General features: G+C 37.2%; 2 protein-coding genes across 6 annotated transcripts in view; one reads left to right on the top strand and one right to left on the bottom strand.

Moving 5' to 3' along the window:
* FAM151B (family with sequence similarity 151 member B) overlaps positions 1–24283 on the bottom strand; it is a 63334-nt gene that overhangs the window by 97 nt on the left and 38954 nt on the right. For 2 of the 5 annotated variants that reach the window (XM_035014753.1, XM_035014757.1), the window contains exon 6: positions 15881–16755. The exons of 1 other annotated variant lie outside the window; for it this stretch is intronic. In XM_035014753.1, coding sequence (XP_034870644.1) covers positions 16596–16755 — 160 coding nt within the window. In that variant the 3' untranslated portion in view covers positions 15881–16595. Of the gene's footprint in view, positions 1–11196; positions 12501–15880; positions 16756–22796; positions 23602–24283 lie in introns of those variants that run through there. 2 more of the 5 variants (XM_035014756.1, XM_035014754.1) reach the window with 2 other exon arrangements.
* ANKRD34B (ankyrin repeat domain 34B) lies at positions 267–2312 on the top strand. The gene has a single exon (XM_035014752.1). The coding sequence runs from the start codon at positions 716–718 to the stop codon at positions 2258–2260; it is 1545 nt and encodes a 514-aa protein (XP_034870643.1). The 5' UTR covers positions 267–715; the 3' UTR covers positions 2261–2312.

The following is a 24283-nucleotide window of genomic DNA, read 5'->3' as shown; positions in this document are numbered from 1 at the left end:
TAGAAATGTTCTTCAAGGGGCACCTGGGTGGCTCAGATGGTTGAGTGTCTGCCTTTGGCTCAGGTCATGATTTCAGGATCCTGGGATCAAGCCCCACATCAGGCTCCCTGCTCAGTGGGGTGTGCTTCTCTCTCTGCCTCTCCCCTCCACTCGTGCTCTCTCTTTCTCTCAAATGAATAAATAAAATCTTAAAAAAAAATGTTCCTCAAGTTGAAAATCTAGATAATAGTTGCATTATTTAACTCAAGAGCACATATAAGTAATTGGACACTAAGAAATTTTTAGATTATCTGCCATAAATATCTGTATTTTAATTGATTCAGTTGCAATTACACAGAATTTTGGAATTTTTGCTTAAATCTACATTTTTAGTGTTATTTTAAAAATATTTTTCACAAGTAGAAAGTAAATGGATTGTTGTTTAATTAATGTGGAATTTAGGGAAGTAATGGGTTGGTATTATATCATAAATATTCAATGAAGATTTTGAAAGTAAATTTTAGTATGTAATTCCCTAAAAACTGTTACCATTCTAAAATTTCTTTAATTTTGCAATTCACTATTTTGTTCTATATTTATTAATAACATAATCTCATTTATGTCCTATTACTCTATACATACATATTTCAGAAATTATGAATACAAATTGGGATTCTGTCTAATCTTTTGTTCTTCATATTCTTTGATAACCAGGTATTGATTCTGACTTTTTAAGATGGATGAAGGTGTAGAAATTTCAAGTGATGGAAATTCCCTCATCAAAGCAGTCCATCAGAGCCGGCTTCGCCTCACAAGACTCTTGCTAGAAGGTGGTGCCTACATTAATGAGAGCAATGACCGTGGGGAAACCCCTTTAATGATTGCTTGTAAGACCAAACATGTTGATCACCAGAGTGTCAGTAAAGCCAAAATGGTTAAATACCTGTTAGAAAACAACGCTGATCCCAACATACAGGACAAATCTGGGAAAACTGCTTTGATGCACGCTTGCTTAGAAAAAGCTGGTCCTGAAGTTGTTTCCTTGCTCCTAAACAGTGGGGCTGATCTCAGCTTGCAAGACCATTCTAGTTATTCAGCCCTTGTTTATGCTATAAATTCAGAGGATAGAGAAACCCTGAAAGTTCTACTTAGCGCTTGCAAGGCAAAAGGGAAAGAGGTCATTATCATAACAACAGCTAAATCACCCTCTGGTAGGCACACTACCAAACAGTACTTAAATATGCCTCCTGTAGATATAGATGGGTGTCATTCCCCAGCCTCCTGTGCCACTCCTTCAGAAATAGACATAAAAACAGCCTCATTGCCACTTTCACATTCTTCTGAAACTGAAATGACACTTTTTGGCTTTAAAGGTCTGGAGCCCTCAGGAAGTAGTGATGATACACAGGACCCAGGCTCCCCTATGAGGAAGCCTGCTATGGCCTCTAATGGGCCCAAGCTACCCCAGGCTCCAACTTGGATCAAGAGTCCTCCCTTATTAATGCACCAAAACAGAGTGGCCTCCTTGCAAGAGGAGCTCCAGGATATTACTCCAGAGGAAGAATTATCCTACAAAACCAATGCGCTGGCACTTTCCAAGCGATTCATTACTAGGCACCAAAGTATTGATATAAAAGACACTGCACATTTGCTAAGAGCCTTTGATCAGGCCAGCTCAAGAAAGATGTCATACGATGAAATAAATCATCAGTCATTTTTTTCAGAAGGAAGCCAGCAATGCATTGAAATCCCTGCTGACCCAGATCCAGACTCTAACCAGACAATCTTTGCTTCCACCTTAAGAAGTATAATTCAAAAAAGAAACTCAGGGGCAAATCACTACAGCTCTGATTCCCAGCTCTCGGCTGGTCTTACCCCTACAACTCTAGAAGATGGCAAAGCACTTATAGGAAAGAAAAAAATCTTCTCACCATCTCCTTCCCTGTTGTCAGGGCCCAAAGAATTGCTGGAGAATATCTCACCAGGTCCCTTGAGCAGGAGAAATCATGCACTTTTAGAAAGGCGTGGTTCAGGAGCTTTCTCTTTAGATCACAATATTACTCAAGCCAGATCAGGATTTCTGCCACCCTTAAACGTGAATCCTCACCCCCCCATCTCAGATCTCAATGTCAATAACAAGATTTCCAGCCTCCTTTCTTGTAGTCAAAAAGTGCTTATGCCAACAGTTCCTATGTTCCCTAAAGAATTCAAAAGTAAAAAAATGTTGTTAAGGAGACAATCATTGCAAACAGAACAAATTAAGCAATTAGTAAATTTTTAAGAAATGGCTAGAAAGCACATTTTGTTCAAATGTCTACATCAGAGAAATATAGAACCAGAGAAGAAATCTCAAATGTCCATCCTTTTAAATCTTGTAATTGGTTAGTCCATAATTGTTAGGGGTATCAAAATGTACTGTGTATCGTACTAGGCACTGTGGACATACAAATAACATGTAGTTCCTACTAAGGAAATTCAACAAAATTAAAGCTATATTTCTCAAAACTCCTAATATTTAACAACCTTCATGTGGTCCAGGTTTTTAATTTAAACAAAAATCAGTTAAAAAAAAAAGGGCAAATATGTTGGAGATGACTTTAAAATTTTTTTCAGATTTCCCAGATGTTTTATTAGGAAACACTGCATTCAAGTCAATAAAAGTTTTTAACATTACAAGTCAATAAATAAGATTGTAATTTTCCATGATGCCAAAAGCATAAAAAAAACCCAAAAACAAAACAGTCCTATGATCAATAAGCCTATAAGGTATAAGGTATAAGGAAAGAATGAACTAATTCTTAAAACTGTTGATTGCAAGTATGTGAAATCTAATTAAAATTGTAAAAGGCCAACCATTATAGTAGACTGGGCAGCTAATATTCACGTTGTCAGCCTAATCAATGTCAAATAACAGATCAGAGTTTTACAAGCTAGTAATAATCTATGCTAAGTGTTGGCGTGTTGTTTTTTGCTTGGTTTTATTTTGTCTTTAATGTTATCTCATAGAATTCTTTCTTCATATCTTTTAATTCCTGTTATTATTTTTGAGGTCTATCTATAGGTTCCCAGTAACAAGATAAAACAAAAGTTTAAAAGCATTCCTCGTTACTTATATCAAATTATTCTTGTCTTTCTTACAGACAACCAAAAAAAACAAAACAAAAAACCCGGAGATTTATCACAAATAGAGACTATGTGCTTGCTTCATTTTAGAAAAGAAAAACTGATTATTAGATTCTCTTAGATTAGCTAAAATTAAGAAAGCCAATAGAAACTTACAGAATAGAAACAAAATACACTAAATATTTCGTCAAGATTAAATAATATCTCTTAATTTCTAACATAATTATTAAACATTTATATAATAAGGATAATAAGGATAATTTCCTTAGTGTGACATTCCAATCATCTAGTATTTAGGACCTGTGAATAACTTCTAACAAAATAAATGAATACCATGTTACTATTATAAAATGTTACAAAATGACTATATTATCTATATGATTTCAAAATGTGTTTATATAAAGAATCCTTATTTCAACCTAGCAGTTTCACAACAAAGAATAAGTCAAATTATATAAAACTGGAGTGCACTAATCTGATGACTGTCATATACAAGTTTATTTCTTTGCCTTCTATTAGTAGAGGAGATCCTAACAATTGGTATGATGCTTTTCTTGGTAATTTGATATAAGCAAGTTGTAATGTACATGGTAATTATTTAATGTTTTTGTGGCTTTTATTTGAAAAAAATAATTGGAGGTTTTTCATTTAATGTTTTAAAGAACATTAATGTAAATTACATTAGAAATAGTTTTTGATTCAGAACTTAGAATTGTACCTGATGTTTATAGGTAGCTAAACCCTTTTCACAAGTTTAATATTGAGAAAAGTGCTTGGCTTTAAGTTGCAAGGATACAGTTTGGAGAAATATGTAAATATATTAGTTCATAAACAAAATGCTATCAATAAAAATTTTAAATGTTATTTTGATTATCATTTTTATTTATCTCAAATAGTAATGATAAATATTTCAACATAATCTCAAGAGAAATTGTGCCACATGTTACTTTGACTAAATAGAAAACTGAGAATAATTTTTGTTGCTATTCTAATCCCAACATGCAAAAAATATTTAATAGTACTAAACCTTTGTTGGCCATATTTGGAAGAGCTTTTAGTCTTCTCTCAATCCTGAAAACATTTTAGGGGCTAAGGTTGCCTGAGTTAGGTTGTAAAACCATCCTATGGGACTTTTCACTCCATTAAGTGGAGTATAACACTGGGCTCCCAATGGTAAGTCACATATGTTGGCAACAGGAGTCAGATATGTATATATGTGTTATATTTTAACATAAAAGTATGATTTAACTTTAATTTAAAGGTCTGATGACACTTCATGCATTAGTTTTACAGGTACCATTCTTAGTTACTTGTGGCTAGGACTTCCAAAGAGTACAGCTAATACTGATGCACAGCAAGGATAATTTGGGGGAGGATATAGGGCAGTCTTAGTTACAGAGACAAGTGCTGACAGTTTCCCATCCAAGCAGTGCCAAGGGAAGGTGATGAACACCTGCCTGGCATATTCTTTGGTAGAGATGTACCCATCAGTTATCCAGTACCTGGACCTTTTAAAATCTCAAATGATGACGCTCAGTCTGATTAAATACCATGTAGCCTTCTAGTAACTTGATTTCCATATAGTTTGTTTAAAGGAAGGAATGAACTTGTCAGGGTGGTGACAACTGTATTAATCATAGGGGGTTTTTGTTGGTGTTTTTTTGTTTGTTTGTTTGTTTGTTTTTTGTATTTTATGATGCTTTGATATCTTGGGGCCTTGCTGACACTAGAGGGACTGCCCCTCCCAGGGTTAGCTAATTCCTAGGGATAGAAAACAATTTGCCCCAGAATGCATCTTTCATATGCAAACCAACCAACTCAGAGTCCATAGTCCAACCATCTCCTTTATCAGGCACTCACGGGGCTCTCAGGGCCACTACCCCCCTGTCCTGATCACCCCAGGGTCAGGTACCAAACAACCAGTGACAGCTCCCACATCCCAGAAACCACCAAAATTATTCAAACTAGCCAATCCTAAACCTGTTTACCTTGCCTCACCCCTTCCCTCCTACAGAAACTCTAATAAAGGGTCTGACTGACCCAGTTTTCCCCTCACTCCATCTGCAGGCAGACACTGGTGCTTCCCCACATTGGCCCTGTGTGATGTGGTATGCCTGCCTCTTCTTGGCAACTGTGAGTAACAAACTACATTTTCAATGTAACTGTCTCCTGTTGGCCTCAACATATGTGAATAATAAAACCTATATTTTTAAACAAGAAGGCACAGTCTACTTGGAAGTCATAATTCTTGATAAAATAATATTTGAGTTTATATAGCCTTGTTTAATGCCAATATTCCTTAGATCTAAGTCACATTTTTAAGTCATTTCTAAGTCACCAAGAGGGCCAGAACATGGACCATGATAAATCCACTAGAATTACTGGAGCTGGCCATTGGCCTTTCTAAGGTGACATCCTATCTCCTTATGACCTTCTTTGAATGTCTATAATTCTTTTTTTTTTAAGTGTATGTATGTATGTGTTTATTTGAGTAATTTCTACGCCCAGTATGGGGCTTGAACACATTCCCCCTGACTAAGCCTGCCAGGCCCGCCTGAATGTCTACAAGTCTTTTTTTTTTTTTTATGATTTTATTTATTTATTTGACAGAGAGAGACACAGCAAGAGAGGGAACACAAGCAGGGGGAGTGGGAGAGAGAGAAGCAGGCTTCCCGCGGAGCAGGGAGCCTGATGCGGGGCTCAATCCCAGGACCCTGGGATCATGACCTGAGCGGAAGGCAGATGCTTAACGACTGAGCCACCCAGGCGCCCCTGAATGTCTACAAGTCTTAAAGGGAAGACCAGAAAAGGAAAATCTGGCAAGAGTAGTTAACACAACAAATAACAACAAAAACAATTTAAAAGACTTAAAATTGGCTGGAACACTGGATCAAAGTGTAATTGTACTAAAACAGTCAAGATACTCTGCTGGGTCAGGATACAGGCACTTTCCCAATGCCAGGTTCTAGCATTATCCAGCATTATTGTTGAGTCTGCCTGATCTACTTTGCTAAAGCCTCATCTTCCGAGGCTGTCTTCCATCCTTTGCCTTCCTCCTAAAGAGAACTCCCTCTCATCTGCTTATCATGAGTAGGCTACATTTAGGTTTTGAAAATCAATTACTTGGTGCCTGGGTGGCTCAATCGGTTAAGTGACTGCCTTTGACTCAGGTCATCATCTCCAGGTCCTGGGACTGAATCCCGCATTGGGCTCCCTGCTCAGCAAGGACCCTGCTTAACTGACTGAACCACCCAGGTACCCCAGTAGACAGTTTTTCATCAGTGACATCATCATTGTCATTGAGACATTTTAGAATGGCGCCTAGCATCATATACACACTTATTATCATCATCATAAATGTGTGGATAAGGAATTTGGGAAAACTGAAAAGATCAAATTGTTTGATAAATTGGTAAAACAATGGTTACAATTATATTCTTTTCCCTACAAATTTCCAAACAGTCATTTCTTTTATTCATCCCTTTTTTTAAAAGATTTTATCTTATTTACTTGCCAGAGGGAGAGAGCACAAGCAGGGAGAGCGGCAGGCAGAGGGAGAAGCAGACTCCCTGCCAAGCAAGGAGCCCGACGTGGGATTTGATCCCAGGACCCAGGATCATGACCCGAGTCAAAGGCAGACGCTTAACTGACTGAGCCACCCAGGCGTCCCTTATACATCCCTTTTAACTAAAAAAAAAATTTAAATATATCTTTGTACTGTTTGAATTTTTAAAAACCATATGTATTTTGTTCTATTTAAAAACCAATAGAACTACTTTTCAAAAATTAAATATATTTAGTCACAAATGTATTTAAATTTTAAATACATTAAATATATTTAAATGACACATTTTATAGTTAAAAAAACAATGCCTTGGGCGCCTGGGTGGCTCAGTTGGTTGGGCGACTGCCTTCGGCTCAGGTCATGATCCTGGAGTCCCGGGATCGAGTCCCGCATCGGGCTCCCCGCTCAGAGGGGGGTCTGCTTCTTTCTCTGACCCTCTTCCCTCTCGTGCTGTCTCTCATTCTCTCTCTCAAATAAATAAATAAATAAAATCTTAAAAAAAAAACAACAACAATGCCTTTATTTTATTTTATTTTTTTATTATTTTTTAATGCCTTGATTTTAGAATGATTAAAGCAGAAATGGAATTAGCTTTTTATCCATATATGCTGAACAGTTAAAACTTCTGGAGACATAGGTTTTCAAACCTTACAGTCTCAGGACCTTTACCCTCTTAAAAAATGAGGACCCTAAGGGCTTTAAAAAAAAATCCAGGTTATATATTTCAGTGTTTGCTACATTAAAAATTAAACCTGAAAAGGGGTGCCTGGGTGTCTCAGTTGGTTAAGCATCCAACTCTTGGTTTCAGCTCAGGTCATGATCTCAGGGTCCTGAGATCGAACCCTGCATCCGGGCTCTGTGCTCACTGTGGAGTTGGCTTGAGATTCTCTCCCTCTGCCTCCCCCTACTCGTGCTCTCTTTCTCTCTTTCTTTCAAATAAATACATCTTTTTAAAAAATTTAAACCTGGAAAACTTTACAAACCCATTACATGTTAGCATAAATATTTTATGAAAAGTAACTCTATTACCCAAAATATATTTAGTGAAAAAAGTGGTATTGGTTTATGTTTTTGCAAATCTCTTTAATGTTTGGCTTAATAGAAAACAGCTGGATTCTCCTGTTTCTGCATTCAATCTGTTATAATATGTTGTTTTAGTTGAAGCATTTGAAGAAAATATGGCTTCACACAGGTATGTAATTGGAAAAGGAAGAAATAACTTAATAGGCTTTTCAGATAATTGTGGATAGTCTTCTTTGATACTATACTCCAACTCAGATAAGTGGTAGTTTCTTAAAAGGTTAGCTGTAATATGGAATCTGAAACCATGTCAATGAATTTCCATATTGTGTTACACTAAATTTCACTCTTCTGTCCTGCAATTTGAAAGGATTCCTTACTCATGCCCTGTCTTATCATATCATGCACTAGTTATTTGGAAAATAAAGACTCTTTGAGTCTTGCAGATCTTCCAAATATTGGCACATTTTTTTATATTACCACTGATATCAGAAAAAAAAAAAAGTCCTTAAGCATTGGGAATCAATCACAATGATTGATTCAAATTTATTCAAATTCTAATTTTTCATTATAAAACTTCAGGTTCTATCATTGGCAACAGATACTATCAGTTCTTTTCCTTGAAGTGACAAATCTGCTTTGTTCATTTTTGAGAAAATATTCGCCAAATACCCAAGATTGAATAATTAGTCTGTCAGTTGTTCTTTCAAGTAAATATTTTTTCCATGAAAAAAATGACTAGTTCTGTTTGCAACAAGTGCTTTTCTTTAGGACAACCATTGAATTTCAGTATACAGAAGGCCTGTCCTGTGTTTACCTCCCATTTCATCACACAGACTATTAAAGAGTCAAGATGTTAATCTTTTTTTAAAGATTTAAAAAAAATTTTTTAAAGATTTTATTTATTTATTTGAGAGAGAGAGAGAGAGAGCACGAGCAGGGGAAGGGGCAGAGGGAGAGGGAGAGGGACAAGCAAACTCCCAACTGAGCTGGGAGCCTGACACAGGACTCAATCCCAGGACCATAGGATCATGAACTGAACCAAAGGTAGCCGCTTAACTAGCTGAGCCAGCCAGGCACCCCTTTAAGAGATTATTTTTAAGTAATCTCTACACCCAACACGGGGCTCAAACTTACAACCCCCAAGACCAAGAGTCACATGCTCTACCAACTGAGCCAGACAGGTGCCCCAAGATCTTTTTTTTTAATTTAATTTAATTTTTTAATATTATTATGTTCAATTAGCCAGCCAGCCATCATTAGTTTTTGATGTAGTGTTCAACGATTCATTAGTTGAGCATAACACCCAGTACTCATCACCACACATGCCCTCCTTAATACCCATCACCCAGTTACCCCATTCCCCCAACCCCCTCCCTTCTGTAACCCTCAGTTTAGTTCCCAGAGTCTAGAGTCTCTCATGGTTTGTCTCCCTCTCTGATTTCTTCCCATTCAGTTTTCCCTCTCTTCCCCTGTGGTCCTTCACGCTATTCCTTATGTTCCACATATGAGTGAAACCATATGATAATTGTCTTTCTCTGCTTGACTTCTTTCACTTAGCATAATCCCCTCCAGTTCCATCCATGTCGATGCAAAAGTTGGGTATTCATCCTTTCTGATGGCTGAGTAATATTCCATTTTATATATGAACCACGTCTTCTTTATCCATTCATCTGTTGAAGGGCATCTTGGCTCCTTCCACAGCTTGTCTGTCGTGGACATTGCTGCTATGAACATTGGGGTGCATGTGCCCTTCTTTTCCCTACATCTGTATCTTTGGGGTAAATACCTAGTAGTGCAATGGCTGGGTCATAGGGTAGCTCTATTTTTAACGTCTTGAGGAATATCCATACTGTTTTCCAGAGTGGCTGTACCAGCTTGCATTCCCACCAACAGTGTAAGAGGGTGCCCCAAGATCTTAACTCAGGGATGTTAATCTTGACTCAGCATCAAAAATTAATAATTTTTGCCAAATCAGTGATGATACTTCTAAGTCTTTTTTTTTCCTTTTTAATGTGAGTGGTGGCAGTGAAGAATATGATTACTAGTTGATGCCATGAACTTGATTTATACTAAGGCATCAACAATTTAACCTACCATTGTTTTTCCAACATCAGTGTAAATGTCAACATGAGACAGGCACATGCTGTTATTTGTGAATAATAACAATTTCACAAATGGTTCTGACCTCATGAATCTCCTAAAAGCATCTCAGGGGGACTGAGGGGTTTGTGAGCCACACTGTAAGAACAACTTGTCTAAAAAATTACTGAGGTTTTGTGCCATCCATCCATCCATCCATCCATCCATCCATCCATCCATCCATTTGTTAAGGGCCTATTCTGACCAGAAATCATATTAAAATGAATAGTTTCTTCCTCTAAAACAACACAGCTGAGAACAAAACACAAACCTGTAGAATAATTATACTCTAGCAGAGAAGGTGCCTCAGGAGAAAGCCCACAGGTCTGCCTGGGGAAGTCACAAAAGACTCCTTAAGGGAACCCTGGTTTATGGCTGAACTCAATAGGCTCTGTGAAAAGATCATGCCTTTCTACTTCAAACCAAAGTTTTTGATTAGCTCTTGAATTCACAAAGTAGCAACAGACTCTCACAGTCATCATTTCAGTTAAATTTTTTGAACTCTTATTACATTCTTTTATCCCAAGGAAAGGATAAAGAAGAAAGAGGCAATGACCAGCCTTAATGAACATTCTGTAGCAGCAAGCAAACCCAAAAGAGCTCAGCCATCAGATTTAGTCAGACTGGTCTCTTTCTTGGGCAGAAACAGAAACAAGAACCTCCCTAGAGGGCAGGAGGCTGACTGAGCCCCTTTCAAGCCCTGCCTGTTTTCTCTCTTCACTGACAGTGGGACTATGGAAATAGTTTTCTTATTTAAAATTACAGAATAATTAAAATATGTAGTAAAGTAGCAATTATTTGGGGGGGATCTTTAAAAAACTGGTCAAATTAAATAAAAAAGAGCATCCTTCCTAATGTTAGAGTAAGAGGTAAGTGCGTTAAGGGGCAGGCAGATGGGGTTTTGAGTTTTCTTTCCAATTTGGTATAAAGGAGCAATATCAACAAATCACTGAGAAATATAGCTACACTTGGACTCTGTCCTATCCTGTTTGGGTTAGTAGCAGCACCTGACCCTCTGTTACTTAATCGAAAAAACGCATATGCTAGACTTTTCCCTCTCTCCCATACTCCCCATTCAACTAGTTTAAAAACTCTTACAAATTCTTCCTTCATAACCTCTTTCCTCTGTCTCTTGAGCATTTCCATCCCCATTTGCAATCACCTTACTTCAGGGCTTCATCTCCTTTCACTTCAAGAATGCCAAATCTCGGGGCGCCTGGGTGGCTCAGTTGCCTGGGTGTCTGCCTTCGGCTCGGGTCATGGCCCCGGGGTCCTGGGATCGGGCCCTGCATTGGGCTCCCTGCTCAGTGGGGGGCCCGCTTCTCCCTCTGCCTCTGCCTGTCTCTCTCTCTCTCCTTCTGTCAAATAAATCAATAAATTTAAATTTAAATTTAAAAATTTTAAAAAATAGAATTTCAAATCTCCTTCTCATGCCATTGTAAACACATTTCTAACACTCAAACTGATAATAAGGCTCCCGTACTTAAAATGGTGTAATGATTCCTATGACCTACGAGAAAAGAAGCAAATTCCTCAACTCAGAAAGTTAATCTGGTCCCTGCATAAATGCCCAGCCTCATAGTATGGTGCCTCTACATACTTTCTGAACAGGTCAGGTCAGTCTCTTTCCCACTTAGAGTTCCTTTGCTCGTGTGCTTATGTCTGAAAGGCCCTTCCTCCTCTTAGCCTACCCAGTGAATCTTGCTCATCACTCAAGACACAACTTAGGTGTTTCCTCTCAATTTGAACAAAATGCTGTCTGTCACCATGACCTGGTATATAGTTCCATCATAGTGGCAAATATACAACTTATTGTTTACGGGTCTCTCTCCCCTACCTAGACTGTAAGATCCTTGAGGTAGAAGTTGTTTCTGAATTACTTGTACAGCCTCAGCACATCAGACACTAGTTAAATGCCTGTCTCCTTCCCTCCACGCAGTACTCCCCAGTGAGCCCTGAAGACACAAATGACTAGATAAATTACAGTCCCTGGATGGTAGGTACAAAGAAGAGAGAGAAGCAATCACAGTCACAAGTAAAAGAATGACACTGATGTGGAACACTAGACACTAGAACAAAGACCCTGAGCTCCTGCTGCTGAGGTCCCAAGAACCCCTGCATCCTGCCCCGCTTCTTCCAAGACCTGGTTATCAGACCTTCTTGGTTTCGCTCATTCATTATACTCCCATTTTCTAGATAATAAAAAGTTCTTTAGTACTACTATCTTCATCTTTCTACCATTCAACTATTTTCCTGGCATTGATTCATGAATATATGATTATAAGCAGAGTGTAAGCTCCAACTAGGCAAGCTCCTATCTTAAATTTCAAGGTGAGAGATAGGGCATTTTTCTATATATTCACTAGGTACTTAAGTTTTTGTAATTACAAGGAAAAAATCTAAGACCCTAGCTCCAATAAACAAGCAAATAAGCAACCTGTTCTGAATAACTTTTAACAATTTCCCACTTGATAAATGAGTACATATCTGACTAAATAGTAATTACATCAAATTTACAGGGCCATAAACTACTGTACTTTATAAAGCTGATTTTTTGAAAAATTGGATCTCGTACCAAAGTCTCTTCTAGGACCAGGAATGTTCTGCCAGGCTTGGGAAATAGCCCTCAGATGCTATGGGTTCTCAACACCAATAAGTTAGACTCGAGAACCTGGAGGGGAAAAATAGGTTATACTTATTTTGTGTCTGGGACCTTCTTCCCAAATATTTTCCTATGTCTACAAATGCACATAAAGACACACAATTTTACATAAATAGTATGATACCAGACATCTGTTTTGCTGCCTGTAATATAACATCTTTCCATATTAATAAATGTAGATTCTCTGTGTTTATATACTATTGTATTGCATTCTTATACATTAAGGCCTTTATATCATTATTATTTATTAACCAAGTTATGAAGTGTCTGTTCTTTTGCCTATTTTTGACTGGATTGTTTAGCTTCTTTTTAAAGATCAGTTTATAGGAGTTCTCCACAGATTCTGAGTATGTCCTTTGTCAAATATGTGTTAATGGTGTCTTTTGATGAGAAGTGTTAAATTTTGATAAAGCCCATTAATCAATGTTTTTCTTTTATGATTAATGTTGTGTTATAAGAAATCATTGCTAGGGCACCTGGATGGCTCAGTTAGTTAAGCATCAGACTCTTGATTTTGGCTCACATCATGATCTCAGGGTTGTGAGATTGAGCCCCGGGTCGGGCTCCACACTGGACGTGGAGCCTGCTTAAGATTCTCTCTTTCCCTCTCCCTCTGCCCTTCTCCCCACCCCCCAAAATAATTTCAAAAAAAATCATTGCCTTGGGTGTGGAGAAATAGGGAAAAACTGGAAATATCTGATACTTTCATATGTCAATTATACCTCTATAAAGCTGAAATTTATCTTTTATTTTTTTATAAAGCTGAAATTAAAAAAAAGAAATTATTGCCTACTCCCAAGTCATGAAAACATTCTCCTTTATTTTCTTCTAAATGCTTTCGTTTTAGTTTTCACATTTGGGCCTAAGATCCAACTCAAATTATCATATGCATATGGTGTGAAGTAGGGATCAGTTACTTTTTTCTGTGTGAATATCCATTAAAAATTTATTTTTCAGGGGTGCCTAGGTGGCTCAGTCATTAAGCATCTGCCTTCGGCTCAGGTCATGATCCCAGGGTCTGCGATTAAGCCCCGCATTGGGCTCCCTTCTCAGCGGGAAGCCTGCTTCTCCCTCTCCCACTCCCCCTGCTTGTGTTCCCTCTCTCGCTGTGTCTGTCAAATAAATAAATAAAATCTTTAAAAAAAATTATTTTTCAATAGAATACATTTTATGATTCCCTTATATATATTTGTTCCCAAGATTGATTTAAAATACACCTTTAAATCTTTTTTTTTTTTTTAAGATTTTATTTATTTATTTGACAGAATAGCGAGAGCAGGAACACAAGCGGGGGGAGTGGGAAAGGGAGAAGCAGGCTTCCCGCCAAGCAGGGAGCCCGATGTGGGACTCGATCCCAGGACCCTGGGATCATGACCTGAGCCAAAGGCAGACGCTTAATGACTGAGCCACCCAGGCGCCCTAAAATACACCTTTAAATCTTAACCTAAGTAATAATCAGCTGATAAATTTCTCAATATAAAAGCATTTTGCCTTAAGACTAATATTTTTTTAAATATTATCAAGGGTCATGGGGTGCCTGGATGACTCAGTTGGTTAAGCATCCGACTCTTGATTTCGTTCGGCTCAGGTTGTGATTTCACGGTCATGGGATTGAGCCCTGTGTCAGGGTGTGGAGCCTGCTTAAAATTCTCTCTCTCCCTCTCCTTCTGCCCCTCCACCCCCTCTCTAAAAAAAAAAAAAAAAAAAGTATATATATACACACACACACACACACACATATATATATAATGTGTGTGTGTGTGTGTATTATCAAGGGTCAGATAATCAAGTAGCAAAAATAATCTTCTGGACAAATGACTTTTATTTAAAACCTCATTAAAATGCAGTTCATTTACAAATTCAATTTTCTTTATAAAAGTAAAGTGTGGTCATTTTACAAAATTTATAAAGTAAACATTAATTTTTACTATAATTTTAAGAGTTAATCTTTGTTGCTATTGTTAAAATTTTATAATTATAAAATTGCATCTTTTGCTTTTGGCAAACAACCATAGAAAGTGAAGTTTTAGGTGTTATTTGACAAATGGCACTGCATTTAGTTGGAGCTAAAATTTAAAGTGGAAATATAATTGTCTTCTTTAAATATATGTCTACAATGTTTCATGTTATACCCCTTACTGTTCTCTATCTATCTACAGTGGATATGATCATGTGATAAGTCTAGAAGAAGGGAACTAACTTTGTAGAGTACTTGCTATGTGTTGAGCATTGAGCTAGATGCCTCTATTCCATGAATCTCAATCTTCATAACAACTCTTCAAAAGAATCCTCATTTTCCCTCCATTTTATAGATGAGGAAACCAAGATTCAATGAGGTTAAATATTTCCCAAAATCTATAGCTAGGAAGGGACAGAGATGAGGCTGTAAAGGAAGTCTGTCTCAATTTAAAACCCAAGCTCTTTTCTCTATAAACTACTGTTCTCTGGGAGAAAATGGTTGACAAAGGCAAATTATATATCTTAGGATATTCATTGGTAAGTTTCTTTTCAATAATGAAAGAAGTAACGTGTTTTTCTGAATACCTTGCTCAAGACTATGGCACACACTATAAAGGACAGTTAAGAATGTTCCCTTACCATGAAGGACTTTATATAACCTAGCTGAGCAGATAAAACTAACATTTATGACCTAATTAGTGAACAATATCAAATAGTTAAAATTAACTGTTAAAGATCTGGAGACTGTTGTTGTAGGCATTTTTGAAATGATGACTGTGCTGAAGGTCACTGAGTTGATGTTTAGAGTGGGCTACATTATGAAGGATCTTGAAAGAGTAAAATTTAATTAAGTGGCATTTAAGAGACCCGTGGAGCTTTCTGATTTGGCAAGAGGTGCTTACAAAAGTTTTCTTCAACAGAAATACTCAGGGCATCTCTGAGTAGAATGTGAACAATGAAGTCATGAAGAACTTTTTAAGATTCTAGCAGTAAAACAAGGGCCTGAACTAAGGTGGTGCCGGTGAGGAACTTGAAAATCAAATGATATGTTACTAGGATTAAAATTCTGCTCTCCAGGGGCGCCTGGGTGGCTCAGTCGTTGGGCGTCTGCCTTTAGCTCAGGTCATGATCCCAGGGTCTTGGAATGGAGCCCCGCATCGGGCTCTCTGCTCGGTGGGGAGCCTGTTTCTTCCTCTCCTGCTCCCCCTGCTTGTGTTGCTGCTCTCACTAGCTCTCTCTCTGTGTCAAATAAATAAAATCTTTTTTTTTTTTAAGATTTTTATTTATTTAACAGAGAGAGAGAGAGAGAGCACAAGTAGGCAGAGAGGCAGACAGAGGGAGAGGGAGAAGCAGGCTCTCCGCCAAGCAGGGAGCCTGATGCAGGGCTCGATCCCAGGACCCCGGGATCATGACCTGAGCTGAAGGCAGCCGCTTAACCAACTGAGCCACTCAGGCGCCCCAAATAAATAAAATCTTAAAAATAAATAAATAAATAAATAATTCTGCTCTCCAGTAATATTGTACTTACTATAGATAAAATACTATGATTGAAACAAAGAATATAAACAACATATATAGTTGTCAGCATGCTCCCAACAATATGGAAATTCTAGATCCATCTAATTTAATCTATATTGTTTTCAGTAAATGGATTTTATTCTGTTATGAGAAAGCTGCTCACCTCTGTGAAAATTATAACATTTTTAAAGGCCTCTTACTTTTCCTTAGTCTCTGAAATAACAAGTTCTCCAGGAAAAAAGAAAGAGGGTGCCACAAATTTGTGGAATCTCTGTAATGTAAGGCCAACCAAAATGTGATTTATACCTGTATCACATGTAATGCGATTACAGGTTATGACATGTAAATTCTTTCAATTATCTTCAGCATATCAAAATTACATTTTATAAAGGGGTTTAAAGCATAATTTTCCTAAATTATTATTAGACCAGGCCCACTGAAATCTCTTCTTTCCAAATCTTTGAAGTACAAACGGTATCATAAGGGCATAGGCCTAAGAAAGTAAGCACTGTTTTTTGATTAGATGAATTAAAGCATAAATCAATCATCACAATTTATATGGTAATTAATTCAGACCAAAGCAGAGGATTATGAAACCAAAACATGAAATAATTTAGAAGAATCTTCTTAGAGATTAACTTTGACTCCAATGGCTTGTTTAAATTCATGGTTTTGTGGTTCCAAGATGTCATAGAAAACTTGTTTTTTGTCAAAATGGTCTCTAATGCAAAGTAAATCTTCAATGGAATAGTTATCATTTTTCCCAGTCCAAATAGTCAGGCTGTACCTGCATTAAAATAAAACAGAATTTTGTAGTGAAAAGTAAAAGATAAGAAACAGTGATGAGGAATTCCAATAAGCCTAAAAATAGTTACTCTCATTTATCTTTAACCCAAATTCACACAGACAAAAAAATTAATTAGCAGTGCTGGAACATATAGTTCCTGTTTCAGTCCTTCATGAACATCAAAAGGAATAGAGAGAAAAAACCACACATTGCCATCATCTAAATTAGGTAACTGCTATATCTGAATTACAGGAATGGGAAATGGCTTTGGAAACCCAGACTGGTAACACTGAAAACGGGCCGAATTTTGGACAAAAAAACTGAAGAGATTGTATTGCTGATCAAGGAATCTGTTCTCTACACAAAACCTACAGCTCTAACTTGGGTTTTTTTCAGTAGGCTGGGTAGGGTCAAAGGCATGACTACAAGGGATTATGAAGAGACACTAATGTCAATGACATTACCAACATTCATATTCACTTTCAAGTGGTCCCACTCTCCCTTCTGAGGGGAGGGAGGTTGTATGAGATATAAGAATGCCAAGAGATGTCACTAAGGATGCCAAACAAATTTAGATCCATTTCTGGGCATTAAAAAAGCAATAATAACATATGCAGATTTATCATGGATGTTAAGAACATACTCAGAATTTTAATGTTATTTAAGTTGTGTATTTTCATTTCTTCCAGTAGACATTACTTCTATTACAATACTCCTATTGCATCAGTCTAAGAAAATGCAAAGCTGCTAAGTAGTTTCATACTTATTTTCCCCATAAACATTTCAGAATGCAGGAAAAAAATCTCCAAAACACTTCATCCACTAATAATAAGAAATAGTCTAACCAAAGTATGTGTTCTTGCTATGTTGACACGTTCCTGTCCTTAAGGGTGGTGACACCATTCTAGAGATGTACTTTGAATTTTATTCCACAGCAGCATTATGTGGCAAAACAAAAAGAAATTTTAAGCTACAGATGAGGACACACACAGACACACACACAAATGGGAATTACTTTAGGATCCATATTTTTACAACTTATCAAGACTGAATTAGAAAGAATTAAAAAATCTGGATAGATTAATTACTAGTAAAGAAACTGAATCAACAATTAAAAATCTCCCAATGAAGAAAAGCCCAGAACCAGATGGCTTCTCTGTTGAATTTTCCAAACATGTAAAGAAATAACACCAATTCTTCTCCAACTCTTCCAAAGAACTGAAGAGCAAGAAATTTCAGCAGCATTATCTTGATACCAAATCCAGAAAAGACACTACTAGTGAAGAAAACTGTAAGTCAATATCCCTGATGAATATAGATGCAAAAATTCTCAATAAAATACTACCAAATTCTGCAGCACAATAAAAGAATCATTCACCATGATCAAGTAGGATTTATCCCTGTGATGCAAAGATAGCTCAACACACACAAATCAATCAATGTTACACATCACATTTAATAGAATGAAAGAAAAGAATCATATGATCATTTCAGTAGGTGCAGAAAAAGCATCTGACAAAATTCGACATCCACTCATGAAAAAACTTAATAAATCAGGCTCAGAAGGAACATATCTCAACAGAATAAAGGCCATATATGACAAGTCTACAGCTAACAGCATACTCAATGATGATAGGTTTTCAATGATGAAAGCTTTTCCTCTAAGATCAGGAACAAGACTAGGGTGCTCACTCTTGCCATTCTTATTCAACATCGTACTGAAAGTCCTAGCTACAGCAATGAGGCAAGAAAAAGAAATAAACAGTATAAAAATTAGAAAGAAGTCAAATTGCCTCTACTTGCAGATGACATGATTTTGTACATAGATTTTGTATACTCAATCAAAAACCTGTAGATCTAATCAATGAATTCAATAAAGTTGCAGGATACAAAATTAATATACAAAAATCAGTAGTGTTTCTATACACCAACAGTGAAATTTCTAAAAAAGAAATAAATTGATCTCATTTACAATAGCATCAAAAACAGTAAAAGACATGTGAATAAATTTAACGAAGAGGTAAAAGATCTTTAAACTAGAAGTTATGATACTGATGAAAGAAATCAAAGAAGACATAAATAAATGGAAAAGTATTCTGTCTTCATGAATTGGAAGAATTAATGTTAAAATGTCAGTACTACCAAAAGATTCAGTGCAATCCCAATTGTAATGGCATTTTTTAGAGAAGTAGAAAAAAAACTCCCCTAAAATTTATATGAAATCACAAAAGACCCTGAATAGCCAAAGAAATCTTAATAAAGAAGAACAAAGCAGGAGGCAGCATACTTCCTGATTTCAAGTTATACTATACAGCAATAGTCATCAAAACAGTGTGGTAGTGGCATAAAAACAGACAAATAGACCAATAGAACAGAATCAAGAGCCAAAAAATAAACCCAAGCATATATGATCAACTAATATTTGACAAGGGAGCCAAGATTACTCAATGGAGAAAAAAGTCTCTTCAATAAATGGTGCTAGGATAATTGGATAGTCACATGTAAAAAAATGAAACTGACCCCATATCTTATACCAGCCACAAAAATTAACTTGAAATGAGTTAAAGAATTAAATGTAGGATCTGAAACCATTAAACCCCAAGAAGAAAACATAGGAATAAAGCTCCTTGACATGGGTCTTTGTAATGATTTTTTGGATATGACACCTAAAGCACAAGCAATAAAATAAAAAATAAACAAGTGGGACTAAATCGAACTAAAAGGCTTCTGCACAGCAAAAGAAACCATCAACAAAGTGAAAAGACAACCTCTGGAATGGAAATGGGACAAAATATTTGCAAATCATATATCAGATAAGGGGTTATTATCCAAAGTACGTAAAGAACTCACAGCAAAAAACTAATAGTAATAAACTATAACAAAAAAACAAATAACCTATTTTAAAAATGGGCAAAGGACCTAAATAGACATTTTTCCAAAGAAGATATATGAAAGGCCAACAGGTACATAAAAAGATGCTCAAGATCACTAGACAGTATGGAAATGTAAATCTAAACCACAATGAGATATCATTTCATGCATGTTAGAATGGCTATCATCACAATGCTGGTGTGGATGTTAAGTAAAGGGAATCCCGTGCACTGTTGGTGGGATTATAAATTGGTACAGCCACTACAGAAAATAGCATGGAGGATCCTCAAAACTACCATATGATCCAACAATTCTACAATATACCCAAAGGAAACAAAAATATTAACTTGAAAAAATATCCACACCCTCATGTTCATAGAAGCATTGTTTACAATAGCTAAGACATGGAAACAACCTAAGTGTCCATCAATGGATGAATGGATTAAAAAGTTGTGGTATATACATGTATACAATATAGCATTATTCAGCCATAAAAGAATGAGGAAACCTTACCATTTGCAACGGCATGGGTGGGCCTTGAAGGCATTAGCTAAGTAAAATAAGTCAGACAGAAAAAAACAATACTGTACAATCTCACTTATATGTAGAATCTAAAAGGAAAAAAACTCACGAAGAGATTAGACTTGCAGTTATCAGAGGTAGAGGGTGGGGAGGGGGAAATGGAGGAAGGTGGTCAAAGAAACAGACTTACAGTTATAAGATAAGTAAGTACTGAGGTTGTAATGTATAACATGATGACTAGAGCTAACACTGCTGTATAACTACATAGGAAAGTTTTTTAGAGAGTAAATCCTAAGAGCTCTCATCACAAGGAGAAATTTTTTTCTTTTTTCCTTTTCTTCTTTCTTTTTACTGTATTTATATGGGAAGGTGGAGGTTAGCTGAATCTATGGTGGTACAGTCCACAATATATATAAATCTAACCATGATGTTGTATACCTTAAACTTATACAGTGATGGGGGTGCCTGGGTGGCACAGTCAGTTAGGTGTCAGATGCTTGATTTTAGCTCAGGTCATGATCTCAGGGTTGTGGAATCAAGCCCCACGTCAAGCTCTACGTTCAGCATGGAGTCTGCTTAGGACTCTCTCTCCATCTCCTTCTCCCCCTCCCCCTGGCTCTCTCTCTCTCTCTCAAATAAATAAATAAATCTTAAAAAAAAATGCTTATACAGTGGTGTATTTCATTTATTTCTCAATAAAACAAAGAAATACAAAAAAAACCCACCTGTATTTTTTTGCTAAAATGGCATCTTTATTACTTTATTTGAACACCATAATGACAAATCTTATAAAAAAAAATACAGATATGAATTTAGGTTACAAAAGGAGCTCTCCAGTGTTATTCTGCCTCTTTTAATCCTCCATTATATTTAAAGAGAAATAGGGAAAAAAATTGCCTCAGGATACCTTAAATTGTATTTATTCAAATCAATTCTCAGGTTTCATTTTTTAAGCTCTTTTTCTTAGGAAATAACATATATAGGAAAAATGCATAAAACATAAATATGCATTTTAACAAATTATTATAAAATGAACTCCAGTGTAACCAAACACAAATCAAGAAGTAGAGCACTGCCAGTACCTTGGGAGGTAACTATATGTCACTCTGTGATCACAACGTTTCCTCTACCCTGGAGTCCTCACAACCTTGACTTTTGTGGTAGCCATATTCTTGCTTTTCTTTATTTACTACCTATATATCCATCCCTAACGAGTACAGTTTAATTTTTGCCTGTTAATTTTATATAAATGGAATCATATGGTATATATATATATATATATTTTTTTTTAAAGATTTTATTTATTTATTTGACAGAGAGAGACACAGCGAGAGAGGGAACACAAGCAGGGGGAGTGGGAGAGGGAGAAGCAGGCTTCCCACTGAGTAGGGAGCCTGATGCGGGACTCGATCCCAGGACCCTGGGATCATGACCTGAGCCGAAGGCAGATGCTTAATGACTGAGCCACCCAGGCGCCCCTGGTATATATTTTTTTGGTCTTGCTTCTTTTTTTAAAAAAGACTTCATTTATCTATTTGGGAGAGAGAGTCCTAAGAGACTAGTGTAGAGTCTAGAGAGAGAGCGAGTGGGGGGGAGGGGCAGGGGGAGAAGCAGACTTCCTGCTGAGCAGGGAGCCTGATGCAGGGCTTGATCCCAGGACCCAAGATCAGGACCTGAGCCAAAGGCAGACGCTTAATCTATTTCATGTAAAGAAGTGAAGAGAATTTGCCCATGTCTGTAGATGACAGAGAAAGCCTACCAAAGACATTTCTAGATGAGGGGCACATTCCACCTAAACACTTTGCAACAGCGGGAATGGCATCCCTGAGCGACAAGTGGAAGCTTTCTTGAATTAGGTTTGATCCTAAGAAGCTATGAAGATAACAAAAGAGTTAACACAGAAAAGCCATAGTTGAGACTTTTCCTATTCCTGCAGAAACTCAAAATTTAAAATTTAAGCAATAGGGCCGCCTGGGTGGTTCAGTCATTAAGCATCTGCCTTTGGCTCAAGTCATGATCCCAGAGTCCTGGGATCAAGCCCGGCATCAGGCTCCCTGCTCAGCAGGAGGCCTGCTTCTCCCTCTCCCACTCCCCCTGCTTGTGTTCCCTCTCTCGCATTCTCTCTGTCAAAAAAACAAAACAAAACAAACAGAAAACTTTAAATAAAAAAATAAAATTTAAGCAATACATAAAAGATTTTACTTAGAGGGGTGCCTAGGTAGCTCAGTCGGTTAAGCATCTGCCTTCAGCTCAGGTCATGATCTTAGGTCATGGGATTGAGCCCCACATCAGGCTCCCTGCTCAGCGGAGAGTCTGCTTCTCCCTCTGCCTCTCCCTCTGTTCTCTCTCTCAAATAAAAAATAAAAAAGATTTTACATAGAGATACCACATTGCCTACCTCCATTGACCGAGAAAAGTTAAAGGCTAAACAAACTCACATATAAGATTCTCTAGGTCTGGGGCGCCTGGGTGGCTCAGTCGTTAAGCGTCTGCCTTTGGCTCTGGTTATGATCCCGGGGTCCTGGGATCGAGCCCCACATCGGGCTCCCTGCTCAGCAGGAAGCCTGCTTCTCCCTCTCCCACTCCCCCTGCTTGTGTTCCCTCTCTCTCTCTCTATTAAATAAATAAAAATTTGGAAAAAAAAAAAAAAAGACTCTCTAGGTCTAAGAAACAGAGTCTTGGTCCCTCTCCAATATCCACTTTGGGCAAGTAGCCTGTCCAGAAAAAAAATGACTTTCTTTAAAGTACAATAATCAAAACCTGCAGAGGTTTTACACAACAAAGTACAAGAAAACATAAGGATAAATAGGGGTGCCTGGGTGGCTCTCCCTTTCCCACTCCTCCTGCTTGTGTTCCCGCTCTTGCTGTCTCTCTCTCTGTCAAATAAAATCTTTAAAAAAAAAAAAAATATATATATATATATAAGGGTAAACAAATGGCAGATGGAGAAATAAGAACTTAATCTTTAAAAAACTATCAGGTAGCAGAAATATATGTAAAACTTAAAGAATGCCAAAAGGCAGATGAAAGCCATGACCAACATTTTTTACATGATGCAACAGCTTCTTTGAAGAAAGAACACAGGGCAGAGGTATGAGCTCATGGAAGGGGATACAAGACAATATAAAAAAGATGATGAAACATTAATTGGCAGATTTTAGGAAAGAAATGAAAAATTAATACTACTACAGAAATAAAGTGAAATCGGAAGATATACAAGGGAAAACAGACATTGTTGCAAATACTGTAAGGGATATAAAAGATAGATAATTGGGCGCCTGGGTGGCTCAGTTGGTTAAGCGACTGCCTTTGGCTCAGGTCATGATCCTGGAGTCCCTGGATCGAGTCCCGCATCGGGCTTCCTGCTCGGCAGGGAGTCTGCTTCGTCCTCTGACCCTATCCCCTCTCAGGTGTTCTCTCTCTCTCATTCTCTCTCTCTCAAATAAATAAAATCTTAAAAAAAAAAAAAGAGAGATAATAAAATCAAGAAAAATAAAATCCAAATAAATAGAAAGGAAAGAAAGACTAAAGAGAAAAAACAGATACCAAACATAGGCAACGGAGATCTAAATATTCATAGCTGGAATCCCAGAAAGAGAAAAGATAAGTTTACAAATAAAATAGAACAAGTATTGGGCGCCTGGGTGGCTCAGTCATTAAGCGTCTGCCTTCGGCTCAGGTCATGATCCCAAGGTCCTGGGATCGAGCCCCACATCGGGCTCCCTGCTCGGCAGAAAGCCTGCTTCTCCCTCTCCCACTCCCCCTGCTTGTGTTCCCTCTCTCACTGTGTCTCTCTCTGTCAAATAAATAAATAAAATCTTTAAAATAAATAAAATAAATAAATAAAATAGAACAAGTATTTTAAAATATAATTCACAGAAACATTCCAGAAAAGAACATTTGAATCTATATACTGAAAACAACCCTTGCTACATTCAGTTGTCCTCCCCCAAAACCCCTGGCCAAATCAAGACACTCACAAGGGCAAAAAGAAAATCAGGCTGGCTTCACATCTTTCCATACAGTAGAAAGCAGAGGAGCAATGTATTCAAAATCCTCAAGGAAAGGCACTGTGAGCTAAGAATTTTACAGCTAGCCAATTTATCATTGAATATAACAAAGCTGGACAATAAGA

This window comes from Mirounga leonina, unplaced genomic scaffold, assembly GCF_011800145.1.
Source record: "Mirounga leonina isolate KUSES-001 unplaced genomic scaffold, KU_Mleo_1.0 Mir_168, whole genome shotgun sequence".
Lineage (NCBI taxonomy): Eukaryota > Metazoa > Chordata > Mammalia > Carnivora > Phocidae > Mirounga > Mirounga leonina.
Note: the sequence above shows the minus strand (reverse complement) of the source record. Positions and strands in the feature narration are given on the sequence as shown.

Bases quoted from the DNA above. Each gene is read 5' to 3' on its own strand.
- ANKRD34B (XM_035014752.1), top strand. From the start codon at position 716: ATGGATGAAGGTGTAGAAATTTCAAGTGATGGAAATTCCCTCATCAAA.